This window comes from Poeciliopsis prolifica, unplaced genomic scaffold (assembly GCF_027474105.1).
Source record: "Poeciliopsis prolifica strain line A6 unplaced genomic scaffold, Auburn_PproV2 SCAFFOLD022, whole genome shotgun sequence".
NCBI lineage: Eukaryota > Metazoa > Chordata > Actinopteri > Cyprinodontiformes > Poeciliidae > Poeciliopsis > Poeciliopsis prolifica.
In genome coordinates, this window is record NW_026562397.1 from 5486735 (window position 1) to 5512063 (window position 25329).

Consider the following 25329-nt stretch of genomic DNA (forward strand, 5'->3'; position numbering starts at 1 on the left):
CTGTGATGTATTGAGTGCTTGAGGCGATGGGGTGAAGCATCACGATCAGCCTGACCTCCAGGAAGTCAGGAAGTGAAATGGTGCTGCTGTGAACAGAGTTTAAAGGACTGTATCTGAGTCGGACCGGCCTCATGGGTCCCAGGATCTGCTCACGCCGTACAAAGTTCTGTCTTCTGGGACAGCAAAGCTCCTGGTTCAGATGACATGGCTGATTCGACCAAAACAGGAGAGGCCGTACAGCTACCAAATGTAGCGAGACATGACCAAGGCAGCGTTCCTGCAAATCTGCATGACGTTTCACTTTTGTTCTGCGTCGCATTGATGCCAAACCGTGGAGTTTGTGGTTGTCACATGGCAAAATGTGGAATATTTTCAGAGGAAATTGTCCTGTGTATCATTTATTTAGGGGCTTTTTTTTTTACAAAATGGTATAAATGGTCTGAACTTACAGCACTTTTCCAATAATTTTGACCACTCAAAAAAAAGTAGTTGACGACTGTGTGTCATACACCAACACACAGATCGGTAAGCAACTTGGGGTTAAATCGACATGTGGCAAAAGGAAGCTGAAGTCGGACCAACAACCTTCCGGTCACAAGACAACGACTCGACAGCCGCCCCTACTCTGCATATAGGTCTAATAATTCAGTGTGTGTAATCACATTATACCACTATAGTGATGCAACTGAAAGCGACCTGGTAGCAAAAAAGAAAATGAAAGGGGAAAAAAAAACACATTTTACCAGACAGTGTGGATCTGACGATACATTTTCACATCCACATCTGAATTATTGATTGCATCTTTGCTGGAGTGAGAAAACAAAAATAGATGTTTTAAAATGCAATTGTTTCCTTTTTAGCTGCAGGGCAAAGTGGGAAAATGATCCAGCTTTATCGCAAGATATAAATCCCCATTTGGCATAAATACTTGTTGCACCGAGAGCATTTCTTTCCAAATGAATTGTGACAAAAAAAAAAGTTGTAACTATGGTATTTATAGAGATTTACGTCTGGTTTGGGTAGCAGCTGGGTGATGGAATAATCACACATGTACTCTATTCATCAACTTTCCTCGCACAGAGCGAAAACAATTCATGGGAATAGCCCAAATGAGCTCGGAGACCACACCGAGCCATTAAGCGGCCCAAACGAGCGTCTCATAAAGCCGAGTCCGGCGTCGCCACAAACACAAATCCCCAGAATGCACTTTAATCTACGTAATGAGACCGGCTATATTCAAGTTGCATCTGTTCGCCGATAATTCCTCGATGGCCGACTCCGAGCCACATGGCGGACGCCCACCAACGGCACGGTGAAGAGTCGGAGAGTGCCGCTTGGTCTAACCCCACCCTCGACGCAAGGAGGTCAGAGCGAGCGACGTGAAACGCTCCGGCAGATTCCGCGCCTTTTGAGACCGACGCAAAGCGGAGAAAGAAAGAAAAAGAGAGGCAGAGAGAGGGTTCCCGAGATGATGACGCGTGTTCGTTTCAGTGAAGACCTGATTCGAAAACCGTAAGGAGTTTCAGTGAATTAATTACCAGTCACCTACTTTTCCCACCTTTCATATGAATAAAACACAGAACAACTTGACTAGTTTAGGGACACACGAGAAGTGAATCTCCAAGCAGTTTTTTCGTTGGTTTTTCTTTTCTTTGTACAAGCAGAGTGTTTGCTCATTTATCCTTATTACGTGGTCCAGGAGGCTTTGTAACTGATAAGAAGCTGGTGAAAGGGATCTTCTTCACAAAAGCTTTCCTTTGAGAGACGCTAAAGAGGTGATGCTAGCTTAAATCCCAGTTATGTTAGCATTGCTGCTTTGATAGATATTTTAAGATTAAATGCAGAGTTCAGACTGTTCTGTTTTAGTATCTTGTTGACAGTACACCAGATCCCCGGCGCTTCACAGTTCAGAATGCACAGATTGCCTATCTACATATTTATTTTTGCCATGGAGCGCATCTAAAACATTTAAAACACAAATCATCTCTGTAAATTCAGGTTTCCCAGTTGCCTCCTTGGTCACAAGGTCAGCCGTGAAATTTCCTCACTTCTAGATGTTTTTACTGTCAACCGTTAGTGGCATTATGACAAAGTGAAAGAGACTGGGAGCAACACTGACTGGACCGCAGTCAGTCCAGTCTACGTAAAATCTCGGGGCGGGGTCAGCAGACGCTGAGCAACACGACGTCCAAAGGTCTCCTGCTGTCTGCGGTCAATGGCTGCACAGCTTTCAAACCTCAGATTAAGCTCAATGTGACAGAGGTCAAAAGAGGGATTTAAATGCCCAAAGTGTTACATCATCAAGTACAATTTTCTCCTTCCCTACCTTTAGTCCAAAAGAAATTATTTGGACTAAAAGCAGATTTTTCGAAATTGAGATTTGAAAACCAACTTGTTATTTGCAATGAACTCTTTAAGTAATACCGTTTCATTTGATTGTCATAACCCCCCTTTACTACTATTACTATTACTACTACTATCATTATACATCGCTCAACAGACTGGTCCAAATAGGCTGCGTTTGTCTTTTAACAGAAACCCAAATTTCCTAGTTTCCACCAAACATCAAACAGCAGGCAAATAGTTAACATTTAATGTGCTCTTTCATTTAGCCAATAAAAGACCACATATTTCCTCCAGGAGCTGGTATACTAAAACCAAAGCAAACACTGAATTAACATTTAAGGGTTACAGCAAAGCGACAACATTCGGAGGAGAGAAAAAAAAAGAAAACTAAGCCAAAAGCTACAGTTTAACCGAGGCTAGCGGTGCTTCTTAAAGGTCCCAGAGTTCATTTATATTGAGCTTCTACACATATTCACAGTTTGACATTTGAGCTAATTGTGAAAACTTATGAAGTCAACCAAAACTAAACAAAGGCAAGAGTTAAGGCCCTGCAGTTATTAATGACAGACGTTTTGCGAAACTGAGATTTTCTGATTCGTTTGCGACTCTCGAGCTTTAAAAGCTGCATCCATAAGTTTTGATTCGACCTACAATGATCTAAATGAACCGAAAAGAGTCATCAGAACCAACAACATCTCCAGTTCAGGCAGCTGCAGGGTGGGACAAGCAGCACGAGGACTGGGCGACCTGTGAGCGCATTGCCCACTGAAATACCCCGCCGCTTGTTGAGAAGAGTAAAAACTGATCTGTGTTTTCATATCAGGTTCTGCAGCAAAACTAGAAAGAGTGGTTAGATTTCTGAAGAAGAGTTTTTGGAGGCGTGAATATTCAGTGAATGTTGACAGAACCAGAAAGCCAGCATACATGTAGCTCACGACATCGACAACACATTCTGTTTCTTTTTCTTTGTTAGTTCTGATTTTTTCTTCATTAATGTAGTGTATCAAACCATGTATTTCCTACATTGATAGTAAATTTAAAAAAAATTGTATCTGTTTTCAAATACCGCCAACACTCACCTGTTATTTTACCCACCTTTTATTTATTTCCACAATAAAATCCTGCTTATATCAGAAATAAATCACGTTAGAAATCATTCAAAAGTGAGACCACCCCTTCACCAGTTTTTCGAACTATTCAACTTTGTTTTTCTTAATTTAATAGGTAAAAGCGCACACCGATGTTTAGTGAATACAATTGCTCATCTTATATTACAATTAAACAACTCTTAATCAAAGTTTTGTAACTGAACTCTGGTGATTTTGTCCCTGTTCGCTATAGGAAGTAAATTCTTCACATTTTCTACATCTCACATGGAGTTTTCCATGTGAGATGGAAACCCTCTCTGCTGACTGTACGCGCTCTGTGATGCATTGTCACTGGAGTGTGCAGGAAGCCATGTATATACCATGCAGCATTAAACTGCTGAGACTCTCTTATTTCCCCTCTGTTCACCCAGACGCAGCAGATGCCTCTCCGCAGGCCCGAATGCCGTGTTCATGGAGCAAAATGCAGCTAAAAGCCCGGCAACGTTACTCTCTTTACGACATAAAGACCTCAGCGCGTCATTTTTTACAACATACATAAACACCATTGAGCTTAAGTACTGCTCAGGGACAAAAAAACCCATCTATATATGCAATCTGAGGATTATTAGTAGTTGTTCTGTTCTCCCTTTATGATGGGGTTTGCAGCAGCAGCAGAAGCTGCTGCAGCAGCAGGAGAAAAGAATGGATTGCATAAACTCTCCACTGTCCCTGTAGAAATATTTAATTGTGTCAAGCCATGCTAAACAGAGATAAAACACACACACAAAAACAAGAGTAAAAAACAATTTGAAGAGGTCAGAGTTACAGGTTTAGATTTGTTTCCTGTTTTTAAAGATACAGCTGTCAGTTTTAGCACAATTTATTTTTGTCCCAGTGTGCAAAAGACGTGATTTAAAACCCCGGAGTCTGTTTGCACGACTTGTTTAGCCCCGAATCCCTCAACTAAATTTAGATCACATTTACCCCAAGCTGCTTAGTTGCGTGGATCTTAATTTATACTCAACACAAACAACTGAAAACATGGAAGATCCACAAGCTGATGGTGTAGAAAATAGGAATAAAATGCCAGGGACCAGCAGCAGACAAGGCTCTTTTTTTACACCGATTTAAGGGCTTGATTTATAGTCTGAATGTATTTTTCAGACAGTTTTCATAAGAAAATGTTGTGGCTTTATTATTTTAAAACAATACAATCATGACTCAGCTCAGAGTAAAAAAAGAAGAAGGAAAAATACAACGTGAGGGACAAAAATAAATAAATAAGAGAAAACCCTAAATGTAATCCTATTTAACATTTCACTGGATAAATACCGGATATAAAATACTGAAGCCTGGCAGCAAAAGATCAAAGTTGGATAGATTTCTTTTTTTAGATGGACGGATCAACTGATGAAACTCCACATCATTCAAATTATGCAATGCGACTCAAACGTCAGGACTTATTATCCTCAGAAGAAAAATTGCCACAAAATACCAGAGAAAGATAGTTTAGTGATCGAAAAAGAAAGACTGCCGTGACAGGAAGTGGGGCTCCGACGCATGTCAAAGAGAAATGAGAAGGTGCGGCTGCTGTCCGGGTTTCGACACGATGATAAATGCGTGTCGAAACCTCAAATATTCATAATCAATGCGCATTGAAAAGGGCGAGGATTTCCTCAGCGCTAATTTCCATAAACGTGAGATGAAGAAGCTCCATTTTATCGTGTGGCAGAACCAGAGCTGCGGTACATTGGAGAAGGTTTTATGTTGGAGCACAATAAACTTGAATGTTTTTTGTTTTTATGCGAATGAAGGTGCCACAAAACTGTATTTCTGAAGGGAAGAGAGACGAAGTTTAAAAAATTCTACAAATAGAAATATAAAAAGTGAGGTTTTTTTCCCACATATAGAAAAACACAGGTCATGCTTGTGACCTTTTGTTTGTCCTTGAAACAAAAGGAAGCTATACACATGCATGCCACACTTTTAGGGCATTTGACAAGAAAACCAAAACATTTCTTGAAAAGTATTGATCCTTTTCTATTCACTTCACAATGTCTCACTACTTCGTGCTGATTTGTCTCCCAATAAAATACCTGGAGGTTTGGTGTTTTATTGGGGCAGACAAATTTAAGGCCTGCATTCTCCTACAGGGCTCTCTCTGGATGATAAGATAAACTTTCCAAAAACCATTTCTCATTTCGTGGATATTTTTGGGCCCGTTTATCAACATGCAGCGTGAAATTCTGTTGACAACTCTGCATCTGCTGCTGTATAAACAGTCATTTGGCTTCCTCACAAAAAAGAAAAAAAAACTTCATCCTTATTTATTCCAAGACAAATCATATCAGCAGGGACTTAAGACCGAGTGGACATAAAACCCTCGATGTGGATTAGGCAGCTTTGGCCCCCGGCCTGTCTTACCAGTGTACTCTGGGTCCACATGAGGAGGGTAGAAGCGGAAGTTGATGAAGAAGGGGATAGGCACTCCGAACTTGAACCACTCCACCACATAGGGGGGCTGCTGGCCGTCCAGGGGAGGGGACACGTCACACCCCAGGATCACGCTCTCTCCAGCGCGCGCCGTCACAAACCGGGGCTCTTCTCTCACTCCGTGGGCACCTGCAAGTCAGATCAGGACAGGATTTTATTCCAGAGGCAGTTCTAAAATTAGTTTTAGTCATGAAGAAAAAATGTAAAACCAACCTGGCCCTGTGGGAAAACATAAGTGGCCCCTTGTTAAATCATGAATTTACTGTGATTAATTATTTTGTTTCAGTTTCTCAGGCTGTACCCACAACTTTTTACTGCAAGACACATAGTAACAAGGAGTCCCTTAATCACAGCCCATCTGACAACATGAAGAATAAACCCCCAAAACAATTCAAAATACAAAAAATAAATCTAAAAAGAAAGCGTGAGGTCAAAACTGAAGAAATCTTTAATGTGTAAATGCTTCCTGCAGTTGATCAGCAACTCAAAAAGGATAAATCATTTTTACGTGCTGTCAGTGTTACTCTAGTGTAGCGTCTGGATATGTTCAGTGCACATGGGGAAACCCTCCACCCTGGCCTTCCCTCAACCATCGTCCCGTATCGTCATCTGTCACCTGCATCTGTTGGTGAATATTTCGCGGCCGTGCCGTACAATAAACGAGCTGCCAAGAGGCTTCATTGATCCTCGCTGGCCGCTGCTCAGACGGGCTTTACTATTAGCACCACGAAAGCCTGGCGCCTCGCCACCAACGTCCTGGCAAGCGCTGCAGAGCGTTGACCTATCAGATGACTCAAAGGTCGGCGTACCTGCCTCAGCAGAACGCTCACTCTGGGAATGGATTTTTCTCCAGCCAACGCCCCCTCATCGACCGGCCGGGACCGGCTGCATCTCCGCCGTCAGAGCGAACGTTGACTGCCGAGCCCTCCTCCTGTCCGGAGGGGGGAACAGGATCGCTCCGAGGGAAATCAGGAGACATGCTGACGTTCCCAGCTGAATCACTTAAACGCTTTCATTAGCAGGATCGTTTGCATGAACAGGGCAAATTTTTACCTTAAAAGAAAACGAAAAAAAAGGAAAAAGAACAGCACTACGGGACATGGAAGTTTTATGAGCTCAAGCATGGGCTGCAGTTACCGTCTGAAATGATGTTAAACAGCCTTTTCCTGCTGTGTTAAAACAGAAACCGCAGGGTGATCTGCAAGTATGGCCTTTCCAACTGAAATTAAAACCCAAATATTTTCATCCTGTTCCCCTGTCTGAAAAAAAAATTAAAGCCTTAACTCCGCCCTGCAGGCCATATGCACCACTTAGTGATTGTGTTTACCAGTTTAATCTGCATTATCCTGTGACAGAGTTAATCCACTTTATTCATTTCGGCCAGCACACATTCTGGACAGAAACAGAGCAGATTTAATCAAATTGCACATTTTAAAGCATAGATGTGTTCTGCCCGTCACAGGCCCCTCTGCTGGAATCTGCTTCGCTGTTTGCCCCTCTTTGCTGACGATTAACAAAAAAAGCCGTGCGATACTAGTCGAAGCTCTTATCATGAGCAACGAGAAACACATAAAATGCCTTTGTATTATTTATTAAACTACAGATTACTCTGTAAGTAAGAAAGTTTGCTCATCTTAAACATAGAGATTGCTCATTTCGATGGAGAGACAAAGGTATATTAGCTCTATTTTGTCAGAAACAAAAAACAAAACAAAAAAAAACAGTGTTTTCCAATAAATGAACACATAATAACAGCTAGAAACTTGCTATAACAACACCCTTCAGTGTGGAGGAACAAATGTACACATATTCAGTTTCAGTACTGGTATAAAGTCAGACGAAGTACAAAAGCTGATTGAAGCGTCTAAAGAAAACTGAAGCTGTTAATTATAATCGTGGAGAAAAGCGTTAGCAAGCAGGAAGTTGAACACCAAAACAAGTGAGTATTGGTTTAACAGTAAAGAAAGAAACTGTGACAAATACTGTATGTAAGTAGGTTTGTTTATGGTTTATGTAATTTAGTAAAAGGGTGTTAATACCATGATAATTATGGGTCAATTTTCATTGCTTTGTCTGCTAATTGCTGATTGCTCACTCAATTTACAAACAAGTTACTGTCATTTATTGTTTTTATTATTTAGTCTCATTACTAGCTTTCAACAGCTTATTCTAAGTTTCTCTACATTTTTTTCGTGATCTCTTATTTGTTGACAAATTGTTGCCCTTATTATATATTTTGAAAGTACACAAAAATTTAAAAATTTTTTGTTTATAAAAAAATGTAAAAACATTTTTGGTTTTCGTCATTTCACAGTGATGCACAGTTTATGTTGGCTTATTCAATAAAAAGCATGATAAGATGCACAAGAGTTTATGGTTGCATCTTCAAATTGGAGCACCTGTAGACCAAGATGCAACTGCGAGACGAACAAATTTTCCCTCTTGCTTCCGACTGTTACTGCTGGCCACCAACTCACTGAACAGGTTGGCTTGAGTAAGTTAAGACACGTGAAATGCAAACTCAAGCGCTGAGAAACAAGAGCACATGCTGCTGAAATCCATTGTTTTCTCTACAGGCGGTTTAGGTCGCAGTAGTTTAGCAGCTTGGGTTTCCAGTTGGCTCTCTCTGGGTCCTTGTGGCAAAGAAAGAGCACATCTCACATAAATAGGAAATATTCCCAGGCAAACTAATTCATCAACCCTTTATAAGGCAACAATAGGCACCGGATTGGTCGCCGCTTTTCATTTCCCTAATGGAGAATGAAAAGTTTATGAGCTGAGATGTGAGAAATATGTTTGTGTTCAACAATGATCCATGTCTAAGATTTTACAATTAAACAGCAGTAAAAATATAAACGCATCAATACACTGAAGAGATGGTTACATCTTGATTCTTTTTATTTTTGACACTATCCCCAAGCTGACCTGAAGTTGTTGCAGATGCTCTCCAAATACATGAAGGTAAGTTTCTGTTGAGTAAGATATGCATAAATCAAATGCCTAATAAATCCTGCAGACCCCCCAAAAAATGTTCATGCATACATCTGCTGGCCTTACTGGATTTATAGCTTTGATCGTGATTTAGGGAAAGGTAACAATTCAGTGAGCCGGAGTTAAGTCTGTGGCAGAGACAAACGGCTCGGGTACAAAAGCAAAATAAATAAATAATTAAATAAATAGATAAAACACGAAGGGAGTCAGACCTCACTGTTTGGCAGCAGTTAAACAGTCGGCGCTGCAACGAGTCCATCGCAGTGACTGATTGGGCTTCAAGTATGGATTGTTTACTTTATCGAGCAATTGGCTAATTATTTCCTCAATTAATTGCTTCAGCTGTAAATTGTCTGAAACAGTAGCGAAGGCCTGTCGGACAGAACAACAAGCCTGTCCTACAGCAGTTCGCCTTGTCCAGCAGAGATGGAGAAAGTTCTGTTCATGTTACTGGTTTTGCCTCTCTTGTCTTGAGGAAAGCACTTCGGCTCAGCCTCAGACAAAAAGAAAAGCACGCATGTGAAACAGCTTATTTTTATAACATTTGGGTAGACCTTATGTGTGACATATTGTTTAACTATCATTGTGATTTTTATCATATGTCTTTTGATGAAGAAAGATGGATGATGGATAGCGGTCATCAATCTTAAGAACTGGAAGTCGTACTGTAGTGATATATATATATATATATATATCACTATATATATATATATATATATATATGTATATATATATATATATATATATATATATATATATATATATATATATATATATATATATATATATATATATAGCCTGTATAGCCTAGCATGCATGAAAGCTAGCTAGCTATTTTCTAAGCTAGCCGTTTGCAACTTTTGTAAATGCCACCATCTGTGAGTCCCAACTAGCTGTGCTACTTCCACAGACAGCCACGGCTATACCGGCAAAAATGTGGGTCACTTTCTAAGCTCGCTTTTTCCTACTTTTACAGATACCGCTGTCTATAAACCCCAACTCGGTGTGCTACACAGACAAACTACCTCAGTAAAAACTACGGCCACACTAGCAGAAACAATTTGGGGGAAATGACTGCAATAGTCTCGTCTCTGATGTCCGTCATGGCGCTTCAGCGTTGATTAGATGATGTAGTTGCAAAGGGACAATAGCATTCAGCATTGCCACTCAACCTACCAAACATTCTCCAAATCTGTCAGATTGTGATGACATGTCTTGTTTACAGTTCTGATGCATGAACTGAAAAATGTGATAATATTTTGCCTCTGCTTAGTAGTGTCAAACTAAAGCCCATGTATCAAAATGAGGGTTTGAGAGGAGCTCTGTGCCGGACAGAGCTCCTGATGTAGAGGATGTAATAGAATATAGACTGGACGGAGGCTGCAGGGAAAGTCTCAAGGACGTGCAGCCACTGGGCTGGATGGGCCACTGACAGGGCGGTAATTGAATGCCAGCCTTCATATGCTGAAGGTCACGTCAGAGAATGGACTCAGCGCCGCGCCTGTGTGTGGACCTGTACGCTTCGGTTTGCTTGCATGTTAATACGTGCCGGTAAAGTTGAAGGGGGAAAAAAAGAGACGTCGTCGCATCTTTTCATAGGTAATGACTGCAATCATTAATAGATAAAAGTTAAGTTTCTCACTTTAGCTGGCTTTCTTTTATCTTCCAGAAGACGCTCTCCGTAAAGGCACACAGACTCAATCTAAAACTGATACATGGAAAGCATTCTGTCGTCCACAAATGAAATTAAATTAGAAACATTTTTGAAAGATGCACTAAATCAGATTTCATAACGCTATAGATCACAGTGGTAGCTTTCTGCTCCCAGCATAGCCTCCCCTGGGTGTGAGGAGGAAACAGCACAGGCTTACATTCATTTATGATACGCGTTACTGAGAAGACAACCTTATTATCTATGTCACTTCCTGTCTCCAAAAACAACTGGGTCGAGCTCGTCTTCAAAACACCGGCTTCTTTTCAAAGTCCTCAGAATCCATTTTCATATGCTGCGACTTGGACCTGGAGGATATTGCTGGACTTGCTTCAGCTGCAGCATTTTTATTCCCTCAGGCAAAACCTTCTCTAAAGCCTTCTTAGAATTGAAGAATGTAACAATGGTGCTTGAATCCTTCAAGTGTTTTTATCTTTCAAAGACCTTCATCATTCAAAGCAATTTGTAATGCTTTTGTTTTGTATCTTTGTCAGGTGTTGGCTTGCTCTCACTCAGAAAAAAGATTTTGTCAATGAACTTCCTGCCAATTGCCTTTCAGCTAAAATCTGCGTAGAACTTAAGATTTCTGAGAAAGTTACATTAAATTGAAGACTAACCTTTTTTCTTGAGAGTATACAACGCATGAGTGAAACCCTTTCCTCCCAAGCATGCAGTGTTTGCAACACAGAGTACATGGAACATGTCAGAAACCACAACTGTCTGCACCATTAAACATAGCAGTTAAGGCAATGCATTAACAGTAAACAACGCTCAACTATGAACACTGACCAAGGAACAGTAAGCAAGAAGTGACCAAGCACAAGGCAGGAGTTCTCACTCTCTCTCCCGCTGCATGAAGCAAGGAAGCGCACAGAGCAGCACACAGAGCAGCACACAGAGCTGAAATGTCTGCCACCATGAGAGGTGACAGTCAAAGAGCAATGAGAATGCTCTGCGTGCTCTTCGGTTCTTGATTTATTTATTCGCTAATTAGATAAATATCAAGGTATGTAATTAAACAAAATAAAAATAGCTATTGCAGTGTATGCAGAGCATTACAAGAACAAAGAACGGCTCTCGGTGAGGCTCCAGTCCTGCCTTTCATAGCAAAGAGCCGTTCAGAAGAATGGGATCAACTGTGAATGTCACATCACTATATTGCAGACTTTGAGACAGTGTTGGACAGTGTTGACTGTCCCACACGTCAGTCAACACCTCCGCACAATAATTCAACGCAGTGAGTGATGAAGTCTTTTTTATTGCAGATGCATATTTGTCTCTGTACAGCTAGCTTTTCTAACATCACGTCCACAGAGCTTACTTCTCTTTGAGCTTATTTTCTAAGTGACGATAAAAGTAAGACGTATAGTCCCCACCGTCTGTGAAAGCGAAACCCAGCTGAATTTACACTTCTCCATCGGATTTCTTATGACTTATGTAGAAGGATGCGTATTACCAATGATTAGACAGACATCTACCGCTAAGAGAAAAACCACTGCATGTCTTGGAGTGCCACATGTGAGTTAAAGAAAGATCTTGTTTTTTGTTGCTGGGGAAATAAACAACAGTTTAGTCAGCCACTTGCACCATAATTCAGATCTACAATTTGTTTTTTTCTACTTTATTTGATTAAAATGTAAGATGTTTCATCTGTTCCCAGGACGATAAGAGAAGTATTAACTATGAAATTATTTTTTGGCTTTTTAAAAGAAGGCCTCTAAAAAGGTTTGGACTATTACACTGTCTTTTCCCAACATTGTATTTTTAATCAGCTTTTTTCTGAAAGAGGTCGTTTTAAAACTGTCGCACTTTGAGTCAAAGTTCAATGATTCATCACCAAACTAAATATTTCACATGAACCGAACTGGAAATCCTGTTATATCATTTTCCAGTCCAGTCTGAGAGAGTCTGTTGAGTCTACTTTAGTGCAGTAAAAATGTGTCAAAGATCTGATAGTTTCCCTTACTGGCAGAGGCTCAGTCAGGGATGTGCACTGGATTTGCTGACACCCAACTAAATGTGCAGGACAAAAAAAAAAAAAAAAAAAAAAAAAAAAAAAAAAGAGCACAAAGAATTGAGGGATGTGTGAAACGGACTTGGCTTGGCACAGAAAACATCGCTGGACACTGCCCTGCTGCGAGGCACAAAAATTCCTCATTCCCAGCTGAATTCAGATACTTTTATTGTGCCTCAACGCGATGTTTAGATGAGTTATAAAAGCTCCAGCTGAGGTGTTTTATTGTAATTATACAAAGAGGTATATTGCTACGGCAGTGGTTATTGGTGCTTTCATGCGACTCCTCTAATTATGGCTTCTTATCAGACTATTTATTCAGCATCAATGAATCATATACAATCATGCGAGGGAAAAAGCCAACACGGCACAGAGCTTCCTCGTGAGCAGTTCAGACATTCAGATAATAGCTGTCCCACATACAGCAGTGCACAAAAAGCTTGAAGTCTACTTTTATTTCTTCAGAATATCTTGAAAACGTTCAGAACGGCTCTTTGGGGTTTGTTTTCCGTTTGTTTCTGCTTTTTAACGTTTCAGTCTAATCTTTGTAGCTTCTACCATCGCCGCATTTTTCGAAAGATAAGCCTCATTACAAGTTCAGACCTTTAAACAGCATTAAAAACACGGAGGCTGTTTAAAAAAACACAAATAAGTGCAGTTTTTCTGAGTGAACCATAGGAAGCACTATCAGGTCACAGCGAACAATGACACTTCAGTTGCTATTCAGTGAAGAACACTCAAAGCTAGCTATTTTCCATTTCAGTTCAACACAAAATAAAGTCCAGGGAAGCAGAGAGATGCAAGAAGACCATCAATATATTAAAATAAAGGTTATTTTTTCATGTCAAGGCAACACATGCGATAACAAATCAGACAGCAAGAAGTTTCGCCCTTACCAGGAAAGGCTAAGCGGTGTAGCGAAGATTAGCTCTGCCGCGCATTGATTTTGAGCTCTGGGCCTGTCTTTATCACAGAACCTTTTATCAATCTCAGAGTAGGGTCTAGTCCTACTGGACCCTACTCTGGGTCCAGTAGGACTGGACCCTACTGGACCAGTCCTACTGGACCCCCACCTGGTGCTAATTGCTAGCACAAGATGCTAAAGACAGTTTAGAAAGTGACTTTAACCGTTTTCTTTTTGGTTTTAAAAGCTAGTGAAACAGTACAGAATTATTTTTGTCACTCATTTATATGGACTTTTTTTCCCCCTCCAAACTTTTACTCTGACTGCAGCTTACAGCAATGCTACAGTCAAATAGTAGCTTTTCTGTTGCTACAAGCTGCTGCAGAAACAAGCTAAGCTAGCTTGTTTAATGAAGCTAAACAAATGTCATTATCTGCAAGCTAATACAAATAGCTTATGTGTCTCAAAACACCAAAATCCGGGTGTTCCTACCAGGACATTTCATTGTAATGAAGATAGAAATGACAACCTCCTGGAGTCAGCCACTAATCAGCTAACTAACCACACTAGCAAAGGTTTCAGGAGCCTTTAAATAGTCTCTCAGTCTGGGTCAGTAGGCTACACTATCATGAGGAAGACTGCTGACTTGACACATGTCTAGAAGACAGCCATGAACAACCTCCACAAGAGTGGGAAGTAGAGTAAGCTACTGATGACTAAAGAAGCTTTTTCAGAGTGCTGCATCTAAGCATGTCCATAAAAAGTTAAGTGACAGGAAAAATGTGTGGCAGAAAAAGGTTGCAACAGCAGTAAGAGAGAATCCATAAATGGTTGTGAAGAAGGTGAGACACCAGACCCAATAATGCAGATGACCCAAGTGTCGCTATCATAGCAAACTGGGCTCCCATTACACATATGCCACATTGATACAGTAATACCAGAAAAAGGAGGGACAGTCAATGATTTAGTGCAAGAAACATTTCTCTTGAAAATGTTTTGTTTTTATTTCCATTATGCAGCTGTGGAGGTTTGTGTTGTAGAGCCCTGAAACAAGATGAAAACCAGAAATCCTATGGAAAAGGGCAACAATAGTAGTAGTCCAGACCTCTGAATGTTTTTTCTTTTTTCTTTTCATTTCTTCAGAAAATAATGTACAAAGATCTGACCAGTTGCAGATTCTGGCACGTCATCACTGCATCAACAGACAGGCAGAATTACAGCTTTAAATCAACAACCCATCTATTACAAAAACTATTGAAAAATCTCCCCAACTACTCTACATCCTGCTTCAATAAAGACCCTACTGCTATTTAAATCTGAGGGGGGTGTAGCCCTAAGCAAACAGAGCTACAAAAATTACCAAAAGAATGATTTACACACACAACTAACTACCAGCTTCTACAGATAATATGCAAAATAACAAACAAAGAATAAATCAAACAATGGTTTCATCCCACTGTAACCCTTAGCTTCACTGATGGATGATGAGGAAGTCATTAACTAAAGCCAGCGCTCAGGAAGTTGGCCTCAAACATAGTCTTCAAAATAAAAGCATAGCAGAACAAAAGTTTCTGTCAGTGCCTCTTGGTGTGTGCTTCACCTTAGAAAGGGAGCTGATCGGTGATATGCCGGGTTTTTCTGAGCCACAGAGTTTTGGGTTTTTGTTACCTCTGAGCCAAAAAACTATTAAAATTACAAGATATCACTCCATGTTTAATGAATCTGTGAGTTACATTGTTTGAAAAGAATCAAAGAAATATAAATACTGAATTTTTTTACAGTATCCAATTTTAATTTTTTTTAGATGTAAGGTATTGCATTTTATTCAAATTCAAATGAGTTCAGAGGATATACGTCACTTTAAATGTGCAGAAAGATTATCACAATGATTTATGGAGATTTAGTTTATAAAATCTTTTACTACTGTAACAGAACCACAGGATTTTTCCAAAATATAACGCTAGAAAAACATAAACAGCTGCAATGCTGAAACCCAAGGAGAGCCCCCACATTCAAACTGTGTCCTCAAACAAGTAGCAAAAAGACGTCACAGTAAGGATGCTAACTTTGAAAAAAATGCTAAATTTAGCAAATGTTTATATTGTTTGTCACATTACAAATGTAAACAATCAAAATCTTACATAGTGTTTGCAGTGGGAGTAATTGTTACTTCTCTTTTAAAGAAATCGATGGCAGTCACGTTCATCACTTTTATGTGAAAAGTGTGACATCAGATTCATAATTCTAATGCAAAAAATATCACATCTATATATCTATCTATCTATCTATCTATCTATCTATCTATCTATCTATCTATCTATCTATCTATCTATCTATCTATCTATCTATCTATCTATCTATCTATCTATCTATCTATCTATATTGTGTCCATCATAAAGTCTACAATGTAGGACACATCACAACTTGTGTCCAGCTATATGCGCTACGACTGAAGAGGATTTTGAGTTAGTCCGTCTAACCAGAACCACATGATCTGAAAATGTGGCTTTCCCAGAATGCTGCAGGCTCTGTTTGCAAAGAGGACTCCGCCGGGACCGGACTGGCCAGAGAGAGCTGGCAGATGCCCAGCACTGAGAGTCTGCCATCCGCACTTTGAGCACAGCCTTTCTCCTAAGCTCATTACTAAGCTTTACTCTCACGATTGTGATAAAATAAAGCACAGCGAGATGAAAAAAAAAACAACAAGTAAATAAAAGAGCATTGAGAATTTGAGAGGGAGAGCTCGGGTTGATGTCTGAGAAACTGGTTGGAAAACATAAGATCATTTCAGAACATGATTGTATTATGGGATGAACACAAAAAGTAAAAAAAAAAAAAACGAATTTTATAAAATTTGTCATATTTAAAGAATTTCAAACTATTCAGTTTTAAACAAATGTTTCTCCTATGTATTTTTTTTTGCCTACTATCTTGCACCTTTTTAAATGGAAATAAAGATTCAGATATTATGTTATATGTCATGGTTTTTGAAGGTTATGAATTCAGACAATATAATTATTATTTAATGTCATAATATAGGAAAAGTGAAACCTCTGCAACTGTGAGTTGCAGAAGTCTGCTTTTAGTGTTTGTAAAAATAAATAAATAAAATAGCTTTTTGTTGAGTGCAAAAACAAATCAAGACAAGTCAACGTTCAGGTGAAAAATTAAAGACGCCCTCCAGCATTTAAAAACTGGCAAAACCATTTGACGATATCCATGACAACTGACTTTCAAAGCTGGGAATTGTTGTGTTTCAAAATTGTGAAAATGACCTGGTTGCAAGTTGAATGGCTATCTTTAAATTAGAAAAAAAGCAAAAGAAGAAAAGACCAAAGAAAGAAGCTTTTCTAGCCTTGAAAATAGAAAACAAAGTCAATATCAGAAAACTCTCAAAGACAACTGAGTGAAAAGGAAAAAAAAGTTCATGCGAGAAAAATGTCAGGAGAAAATTCCTGCTTGTAATTTCATAACAACTATACAAAACCCCTGAATCTATAAAAACGTTGAAAAATGACTATCTATCCATACAAACAGTGACAATATTAAAATGAAATTTCCCAAGCACAGTCCAAATTCCTGTTTCACATTTGAAACAGTAAAGCAGTCAAACAAAAGCAAACCGGTACAAACCTACAGACTTCAGATCTGCATCTTCTGGATGTCATTAAAAGTTACAAATCTTGAAGGACTTCAACTTTAGACCATGCCTCGGTTCTTTTGGGTCTTTTTCTTTACCTCTATTTAAAGACATGGGGCTTGGTCTTTTTCAAGTCAAACAAACGTGAGAATCGCACCACGATGCAGCGCATTGTGGATAAACGCAACCAAAATTATGTTGCGTGTAGACGAGGAGAAAGCTTCAAGACAATAATTTGGCTGCTCACAAAAAAAAGGTCAACCCAGGTCATTTGGCACTATGAAAACAGTCCCTAAGAAAAAAACTGAAGCTAAATTGTTGTGTGCTTAAATGACATTAAATCTCGGTGCGATGGTGAGTGAAAGAAGCCGTCAAACGTTGGTGATACTTCAAATATTCCACCTGTCGATGACGTTTAATTACTTCTATAATACCGTTGGCGTCCGGCCTGCTTCACCTCGATCTGCTGCCAAGTCACTGCTGCCTTTGTTGGACTAACCCTGAGTCTCTCTTAGCATATGTTTCTTCCCTGATGGGCACTTGGCACAAAACAAAGTCTTTGAATGTGCATTTACTGGAAGTGGCGGCTCATACCCGAGCAATATACATCACTGTCTGCATATCGGACATGGCTAACAGTGGAGTTCCTTAAACAGCTTGAATTAGTGTAGGAGTTTAAACCTGCTGCAGTTTCTTGGAAGAAACTGCAGAAGAAATACAAACATGTTTTCATTAGTAGTTTCAGAAAAATGGTTTACGCACAAGATTTTAGGCTTTTTAAATGCAAAAACTGTTATGACACAGTTGCTGTCTACTGTTCTTTCTTTCATACTGCCCAATAACAGTGTATGATACTGCATGTTTTGATATCGATCAGCGATACAATACTGATACTGATAGTTTTTAAGCTTGATAAATAATCAAACTTGTAACATTCAGGTGTTTTTGTGGTTTTCCTGTGATTTATTTTTTTGCTCAGCACCACAAGAGAATTTGAACAAAATTTACAGTGATTCACAAGATACTTTGATAAGTATCAAATCAACATGATTTGTGTGCATTTTTCCTAAATAAACAAAGTATAAAAATGTTATAATTTGGGAGCAAATTGAAACAAAGTCTTTTGGAGGTTGATTTAAGAAATTAGGATACAAAAATAAAGCAAAATTTGAAAGTAAAGTATCAATCTTGCCACACTAGTATCGATCAGATAATGATACTGACTTGGTATTGATATTATTGATATTTTGGACTGATAGTTCCACCTCTACTGCACAAATCTAAGCAGGCCAGGACTGAATAGAAATCAGATGAGTTAAAGAAGCATCTCGAGAATGGCTACCGGCTCAAATGGCACCCTCAGAAAAATTTCATAGGGGGCTATCAGTGTCAGGTTTAGGGTGACAAAATATGTGTATATGAATATAATCTGGATGGGAAAATCTGCCAACAAAACCATGCTGGGTGCACCTCTACTCATGATCTGCAAACTAGCAAAACATATCATATTAAAGTAGCTCAAATCCAAAAAGTTGATATGTTATCCAAATCCAGCTCCTTCTCCGCCTCAAATCTCATATTTAAGTATTTTTTGCTATTTTTTTGTTTATAGCGAAATAGAGAAAAGTGAGGAACATATAGCTTGGTGCACATGCTTACATATGTCAAATGTAAAATGTATTTTTGTTTGAAATGTTTGTTTCAATGAATTGAATGAATTTATCCTTTAATCATCGAAGAAATCTCAGAAACGGGCAAAATCAGAATCTTTTGTCGTAACAGGTAAGGCAGACAACACTGCTAAAACTCTGATGTGTTCACTGTTCTTAAGTGAAATAAATTTCATGACAGAAAATCCAGCTTCTACAAATACACTTCAGCGTACATTTATGCACAAATATGATCTACTCAAGCACAACGTCACGCTGTTTCAGTGTGTTTGAGCCAGGTTCAGATGTTATTTTCGGGAGAAAGAACATCTATTTGTAGATCTCCTGATCCTTTGTTTATGCCTGACACAGAGCAAAGTGCACACCAAGCGAAATACCACTCCACACAAAGCAGCCAAGTTTCAAGTGAGCTGAGCTGCCCTGATCTCACTTTTCTTTTTTTTTCTTTCTGTTTTTTCTTTTTCCTCTTCTTCCTGTTCTGGAGCAAACTCAGATCTGAAAATCTAACAAGATGGAGAACAAAAATCTCCTGTTCACAAAACCATTAAATAGCCTAGAAAATGCAAATGATTCTGAAGGGCAAAGTTACTATGTAGACGAAAAACTGGTCAAAAGAAAAATAAACTCAAGGAGTTTTTGAGACTCACTGGCTTCCCTGCCAAAAGTGAGATAAACAAAATTATGTAAATATTATGTCTTTTTTAGTTAGATTAACTAATGTGCTATGAACTGTACCCCCTAAAATTGTTTACAAATAAGATTTTATATTTTCAGCCTAATATTTTCCAATGCTCATGCAAGTCATTCCTGTTTCCGTATATCAAAATTTTAATATTTTATACAATAAATGGCCCAACTCTTCCTAAATAATCTCTGCGTTTAGTTAGTCTTTTACAAGCTCCTGCTGAAAACATTTTAAAATGTTTTCAGCCACACACTTCACCACAAAAAAGTCTTACAGACTATTGTCTAGAAAATATCTTAGTGCACTTGAAAAATGTGCTTGTTTAATGTTGATTATTCTTGAATAATGAGGTGAAGAAAAAAAATAGTTCCTCTGGTAGATTTTTTAAAAATAATTTCTAAAGAGCTAATGTTATATAAAATAAAATAATCTGCCAGTGGAACTAGTTTTTATCAATATTCAGGAGTTGTGTTGAAAACAAGCTCAGATATCTTGCTAAAGAGTTTCGTAAAAGTTAGTTTTGTCTCACTTCAAGCATCTTAAGATAATTGCACAAGAAACTAGACGAAAATACTTGGCAAGAATTTGTGTTTTCACGTTTTATGTGAAAAACCAACATTTGTGACACCTTTAAGTCAAATCCGGTATCACTCTTTGCCTTCAGAAGCCACCTGCTTAGAAAACAACCTGGCCGCAACTGAACCGCAACGTGGATCTAGATGTTCTCATGAGAGAACATGAGTGAATCTGAGCTTGAAACAGGCTCAGATTTAAACTTTACCCATTTCCACCCATCGTCAGAAAGGGGATGCAGCACGGAGCAATTGCAAAACAAGCACAGACAAACATCACAGATCACAGGACAACTATTAGCCACTATTGTCACAAGCAGCTCATTGTGGGCACAACAAGCAGGTGGTTGAATGAAACCAAAATGGAGGCTTGTGGGCATAATGACACACCATTCCCGTTATGAACCCTGGTACTGGCAGCATCATTCGAGTTAACGGAAGGATGGAAATATAAGGTAACCCTGGAAGGACTGCTAAAAAAATAACATCCTCAGAAGGACGCCATCTTTAATCCAAGATCTTAATCTGTTTAAGAAGATCCAAATGCAGTCCGCAGTAGCTTCATGCTCATCCAACAGAGCCTGAACCGCTTCGCTAAGACGAGCGTTTCAAAGTGGTTCCACAACAACGGAGGGCTGATCACAAACGGACGCCACACTTTTTGGATTTATGCTTGAAATTTAAAAAATGCTCTCCCTCCTGTGACGCTCCATTTCATCACATAGAGTCCAAGTGAAACGACAAGACGAGACTGTAAACTGTAAGACGCTGTGATTGGTCACCCACTTCCTTAAATGTAATCCAGGATTGACATTTTTGCATTAAAGTGTCACCATAGATACACTGTTGTTGTTATTATTATTTTTTTACCCTGATGCTAACTCCTCTGGCTGGTATCCCAGCATTGCGGCCAACACCTGTAAGCAAGTGCAGCTCTGCCTGGGTTCGGCATGTGTGTGTGCGTGTGTGTGCGTGTGTGTGTGTGTGTGCTGCTGGGGGTCATTGGGATCGGTTACCAGGCGACAGACTGGGCACATGTCTCCCTCATCTGGGCGCCAGTGGAAAAGCAAGGTTAAGTAAGTACATGGGTCAACACGAGAGCAGATCTGAGGCAAATCTGAGCAAAATGGACACTGTGCAGTTTTTCTCTTTTTTTTCTTTTTTTTTTTTTTTTTTTTTTTTTTTGCACAGGGGTTTGTGGAGCAATGTGAGTATTTCTCTGAAGCTCTTAGATCAGCACAGGAGCCGAGCATGCGGCGGTGCATCACGCACGCCACACTCTGATCCCCTCAGCCCCCTCACCCCACCCCGCCACACACACACACACACACACACACACACACACACACACACACACACACACACACACACACACATCTCTCCTCCTCTTCCTCCTCCTCCTCTTTCCTCCTTCCTCCTCCTGCTCTTTTATAGTGTGAGATCCTGCATTTCGGTTCCGTGCATGCGGCAGTGAGCTCTATCAAATTCAAGAATGCATTTCATCTCGACACGTGATGCATTATTTAGCTACTTTTTTTTTTTTTTACTTTACCTCCCCCACCCCTCCACCCCTCTCCTCCACATCTGGAGGGGCAGAGACCGGTGGTCACACCCCTCTCTGGAGATCTCAAATGGGACCGCTCGGCTATAATACAAACGCACACATTTCCCCTCTTCAGCGGCGGCGGATTCGTTACCCTCCAGGCTGCACAAATGCGCCTCACACACGCATACACGCAGGCATACGCGCACACCAGACACATTCTCACACACACACGCGCACGCGCGCGCCGGCCTAACCCAACAGCCGTATCAGTCGCGCGAGCTTTTGTTGTGATCTATAATGGTCGCGATATGCATCTGCCGCGAGGAGCCGCGCGGCGGTACAACGAACTTTAATGGGAGGTAAACGACACGCCGCTGCAGCTTCTATTATCGGACACGCGGGCGGAATGAGTAATAATAATTTCCACACGAAACAACAACAACAATAATGATGATGATAATAATAGTAATAATACAATTAGGGAGTGGGGGGCGTCATGCACGCGCGGCTCGAAGAGAAAAAATATCGCACTTCAACTCACCTTGAGCGGCCGTTCCTCTGGTGCTGAATACACTTGCTATCAGAGTGGCCACATACCAAATCATAGTACTATTGCCGACCAGCTATTACCACGCAAAGTGCCCCGTTCGACCAATTTCTCATATTCGACCTTGCACCTCTCGGACTCTTCGGCGCAAGCCCCGTTTTCATTTCACGGCTCTCAGTCGTCTCTCTTCTCCCCGCGGCGCTGCTTTGCCTTCATCCCTTCTTCTTCTTCTTCTTCCCTCCCCCGTCCTTCCATCCGCATCCTCTCCCGAAGAGACAGAGCACCTGCACCGCCGCGTTTGTAGTAGACACGGAGCCCGTTTTTTCCCCCCTTTTCTTCCCTCTCTCCTCCTCTCTCTCTCCTTCTCTCTCTCACACTCTCACTCTCTCCTTCTCTCTGTCTCTCTTTTACGAACGCATAGTGAAACCAAGTGTGAGAATGCAAAAAGCCAACAGGTCCGCCTCTTCCGCCACCGGATTGGTTGCCGATTGAGGCTTTGGGGCGTGTATTGGCTGTCCCCTCCGCACCCTACCTCGTTATCCCCTCCAGCTCCCCCACCCTCCTCCACCTCTCTCTTCCTCCCTCCACCCCGCATGACGAACCCGGAGGAGCGTTCCGATTCAAGGTGAGTTGGAGCGTGCCGTAGTGTAAAAGCGGGAGCCGCAGTATCATGCGCATTGCCGGCGTGCAACATCTGTACATTCCGCTCCTTTAAGTCGGGGCCCCCCCCACGTGCGCCATAGCATCTCCACAGCATCATCGTCGACGTTTTTTTTTTTTTTTCAGCTTTTGCTGGACCAGTGATGGAAGGGTGCTGATGCTGGTGCTGATGATGATGATGATGATGGTGATGGTGACTCATCCGCAGCCTTCCACTAATAGTGTCATGTCGCCGACAGAAAAGTGTTTTTATTTTTGTTTCTTTTAATATATGTATATATATTTTTTTCTTTTTTTCGCCCCCCTCCACGTCAGGCTGCGTGTGATGGGTGTGGCGACACATGCAATATGGTTTTCCTTGTTTTCTCGTCCCTCGACGGCCCCACTGCGCAGACACGGTCGGGCTGATCAGGCTGCCTCAGATTTCTTTCTTCCCGCATGGCCACTGAGGACCCCGAGGGGGCCGCCTGCTGCCGTAACTAAAACAAAACCGTGCAGGTGATTTGTCTTTTTTTTTTTTTTTTTTTTTTTTTTTTTTTTTTTTTTTGCGTATGTAGGTTAAGTAGGAGTTTTTTTTTTTTTTTTTTTTTTTTGGACTCCATACGTCTGTCTACTGTCCCCCTCCCTCGCATCTTCTTTTTTTTTTTTCATTTTGGAGATCATCTTTCCGTCTGAAATAAAACGGAATCTAAAAATGAGCCTTTGGAAAAACTAAATAAATAAATAAAAACACACAAGAAAGAAAAATCCGAGGTTCTCATTCATTCCGCTCTGTCTCTATTTCTGTTTCTGTGATAAAGTCGCATCATGAGACATTTCCAGATGTGTGAAACTGTCAGAGTCGCTAGAATCCATCACATCCGGAGCTTTAGCCGAGATTTAGTGAACCCAGTTCACCTTTAGCCAATCAGTCTTCGTTATTGGTTCCTTCTGTGAATTAAACGTAGAAGAGGCTGCAGGGCTTTTGTTCACATTTGTGATTTCCATATGCATTCTCAAGATTAAAAAAAAATAAATATATATAACATTTACAGAATATGATTCACTTTGAACATGCATGATGCCACATGAAAGAATAGAGAATAGTTTTTATTTATTTTCAAAAAATAAACGTCCTAAACACAAAACAAGAGCTGGTTCATGAAGTAGGCTATACGTGAACTCTGTGGTCACTTAAAAAATGTCAAAACATTTATTTTTAAATCAGATAAATCTTTTTTATGCATTATTGACTTTAATGCACTTTTTTGGTTCTAAAATGCTTTAAAAACAGAGTTTCTTACTTTTACATATTTGTTAAAACATGGAATTTTTTTTACCCCACAGATAATCTGTGGAAAAAGATCAAGCTCCTTTGTTTATGCCTCTCTGTGGTCTTTAACACATCGCTCAGTCAAAAACAACCAATCAGAGTCAGGAGGAGGTTCTTGGCGCTGTCAATCAAGCTGGTGTGGGAACCGCACAATGTATCAACAATGTAGAAACAAGTTACCGTTACAGGAAAACTGTTCATCCATCATCATTGACAGCCATGCTAACTGTTCTTAGCATTCACCACATGTGTGGGGAGCTAGCTGTAGCCTAGCAAGGACCAAAAGTGATGACAGTGCTGAGACTCGGCTCCCTGCTCTGTTGCGGCTGTTTCTGACCAGGTCCTTTGATTCTGCAGATGGCAGTAGGATTACAGGGAAGAGGCGGTCAACCTCGATTTTTGGTTCCAAAAACGATCTCTTCTATCATATCGTCAGTCACAGTTTTAACAAACACGTAAAGAATATTTTGTTTACAAATGTTACAACTTTAAGCTACTTTTTATGGTCGTGAAATACATTTAGCTCCAAAAAATAGACTTCATATAGATCAGCACTCAACAGGTTTGCTTTTTACTCACATTTTAAGGAGCAACTTAAAGTCAAGAATAATTTGTACCAGTCCCATTAAACCATAGAGAAATTTCTATTTACACTAATGCAATCAAACCTATCTGCTTCTTTGAATCTTTCCAATTGACTTTTGATGGCTTATCATTGACGATGAGGTAAAAACAAGAAAGAAACCTTGTCAACCCGTTAACTGATTCTCTATCGGGGTCACACTGGGACTTCGGCTGAGTTACTCCATGATCTTCATACTGGAGTAACTCAGCCAAACTCATACAAATATGCTGGCGGTGTAGGGGTAGGAACTGAAAGGAATAGTTCAATAACAATAACCAGAAAAATCAAAACAACAAGACATTTAGAAAAACAGCAGAAACTAGCAGTATCGTCGTTGTCCTTTGCTTTTATTGTACGTTATGTTTCTCGAACGCAGCAGTGTTGCCTTGCCGTTTGGAGAAGTCTGGGAACAGCTCCTCTCAAACAAAACCACCAAGTGGTTTTGGTTTAGCTTCTACTGCAAATAAATTAGTAGATTTGAAATAAGGCAAAACTGACTCACAAGCAACTTTTCAACAAGGCATA

General features: G+C 40.1%; 1 protein-coding gene across 5 annotated transcripts in view; it reads right to left on the bottom strand.

Annotated features, from left to right (window-relative positions):
* igsf9ba (immunoglobulin superfamily, member 9Ba) overlaps window positions 1–22775 on the bottom strand; it is a 73685-nt gene extending 50910 nt beyond the window's left edge. For 2 of the 5 annotated variants that reach the window (XM_055045626.1, XM_055045625.1), the window contains exons 1-2: window positions 22202–22763; window positions 5859–6056 (exon numbers count right to left, since the gene is read on the bottom strand). In XM_055045626.1, coding sequence (XP_054901601.1) covers window positions 5859–6056; window positions 22202–22265 — 262 coding nt within the window. In that variant the 5' untranslated portion in view covers window positions 22266–22763. Of the gene's footprint in view, window positions 1–5858; window positions 6057–22201 lie in introns of all 5 variants that reach the window. The other 3 variants (XM_055045627.1, XM_055045628.1, XM_055045629.1) reach the window with 3 other exon arrangements.
* Window positions 22776–25329: the final 2554 nt, after the last annotated feature.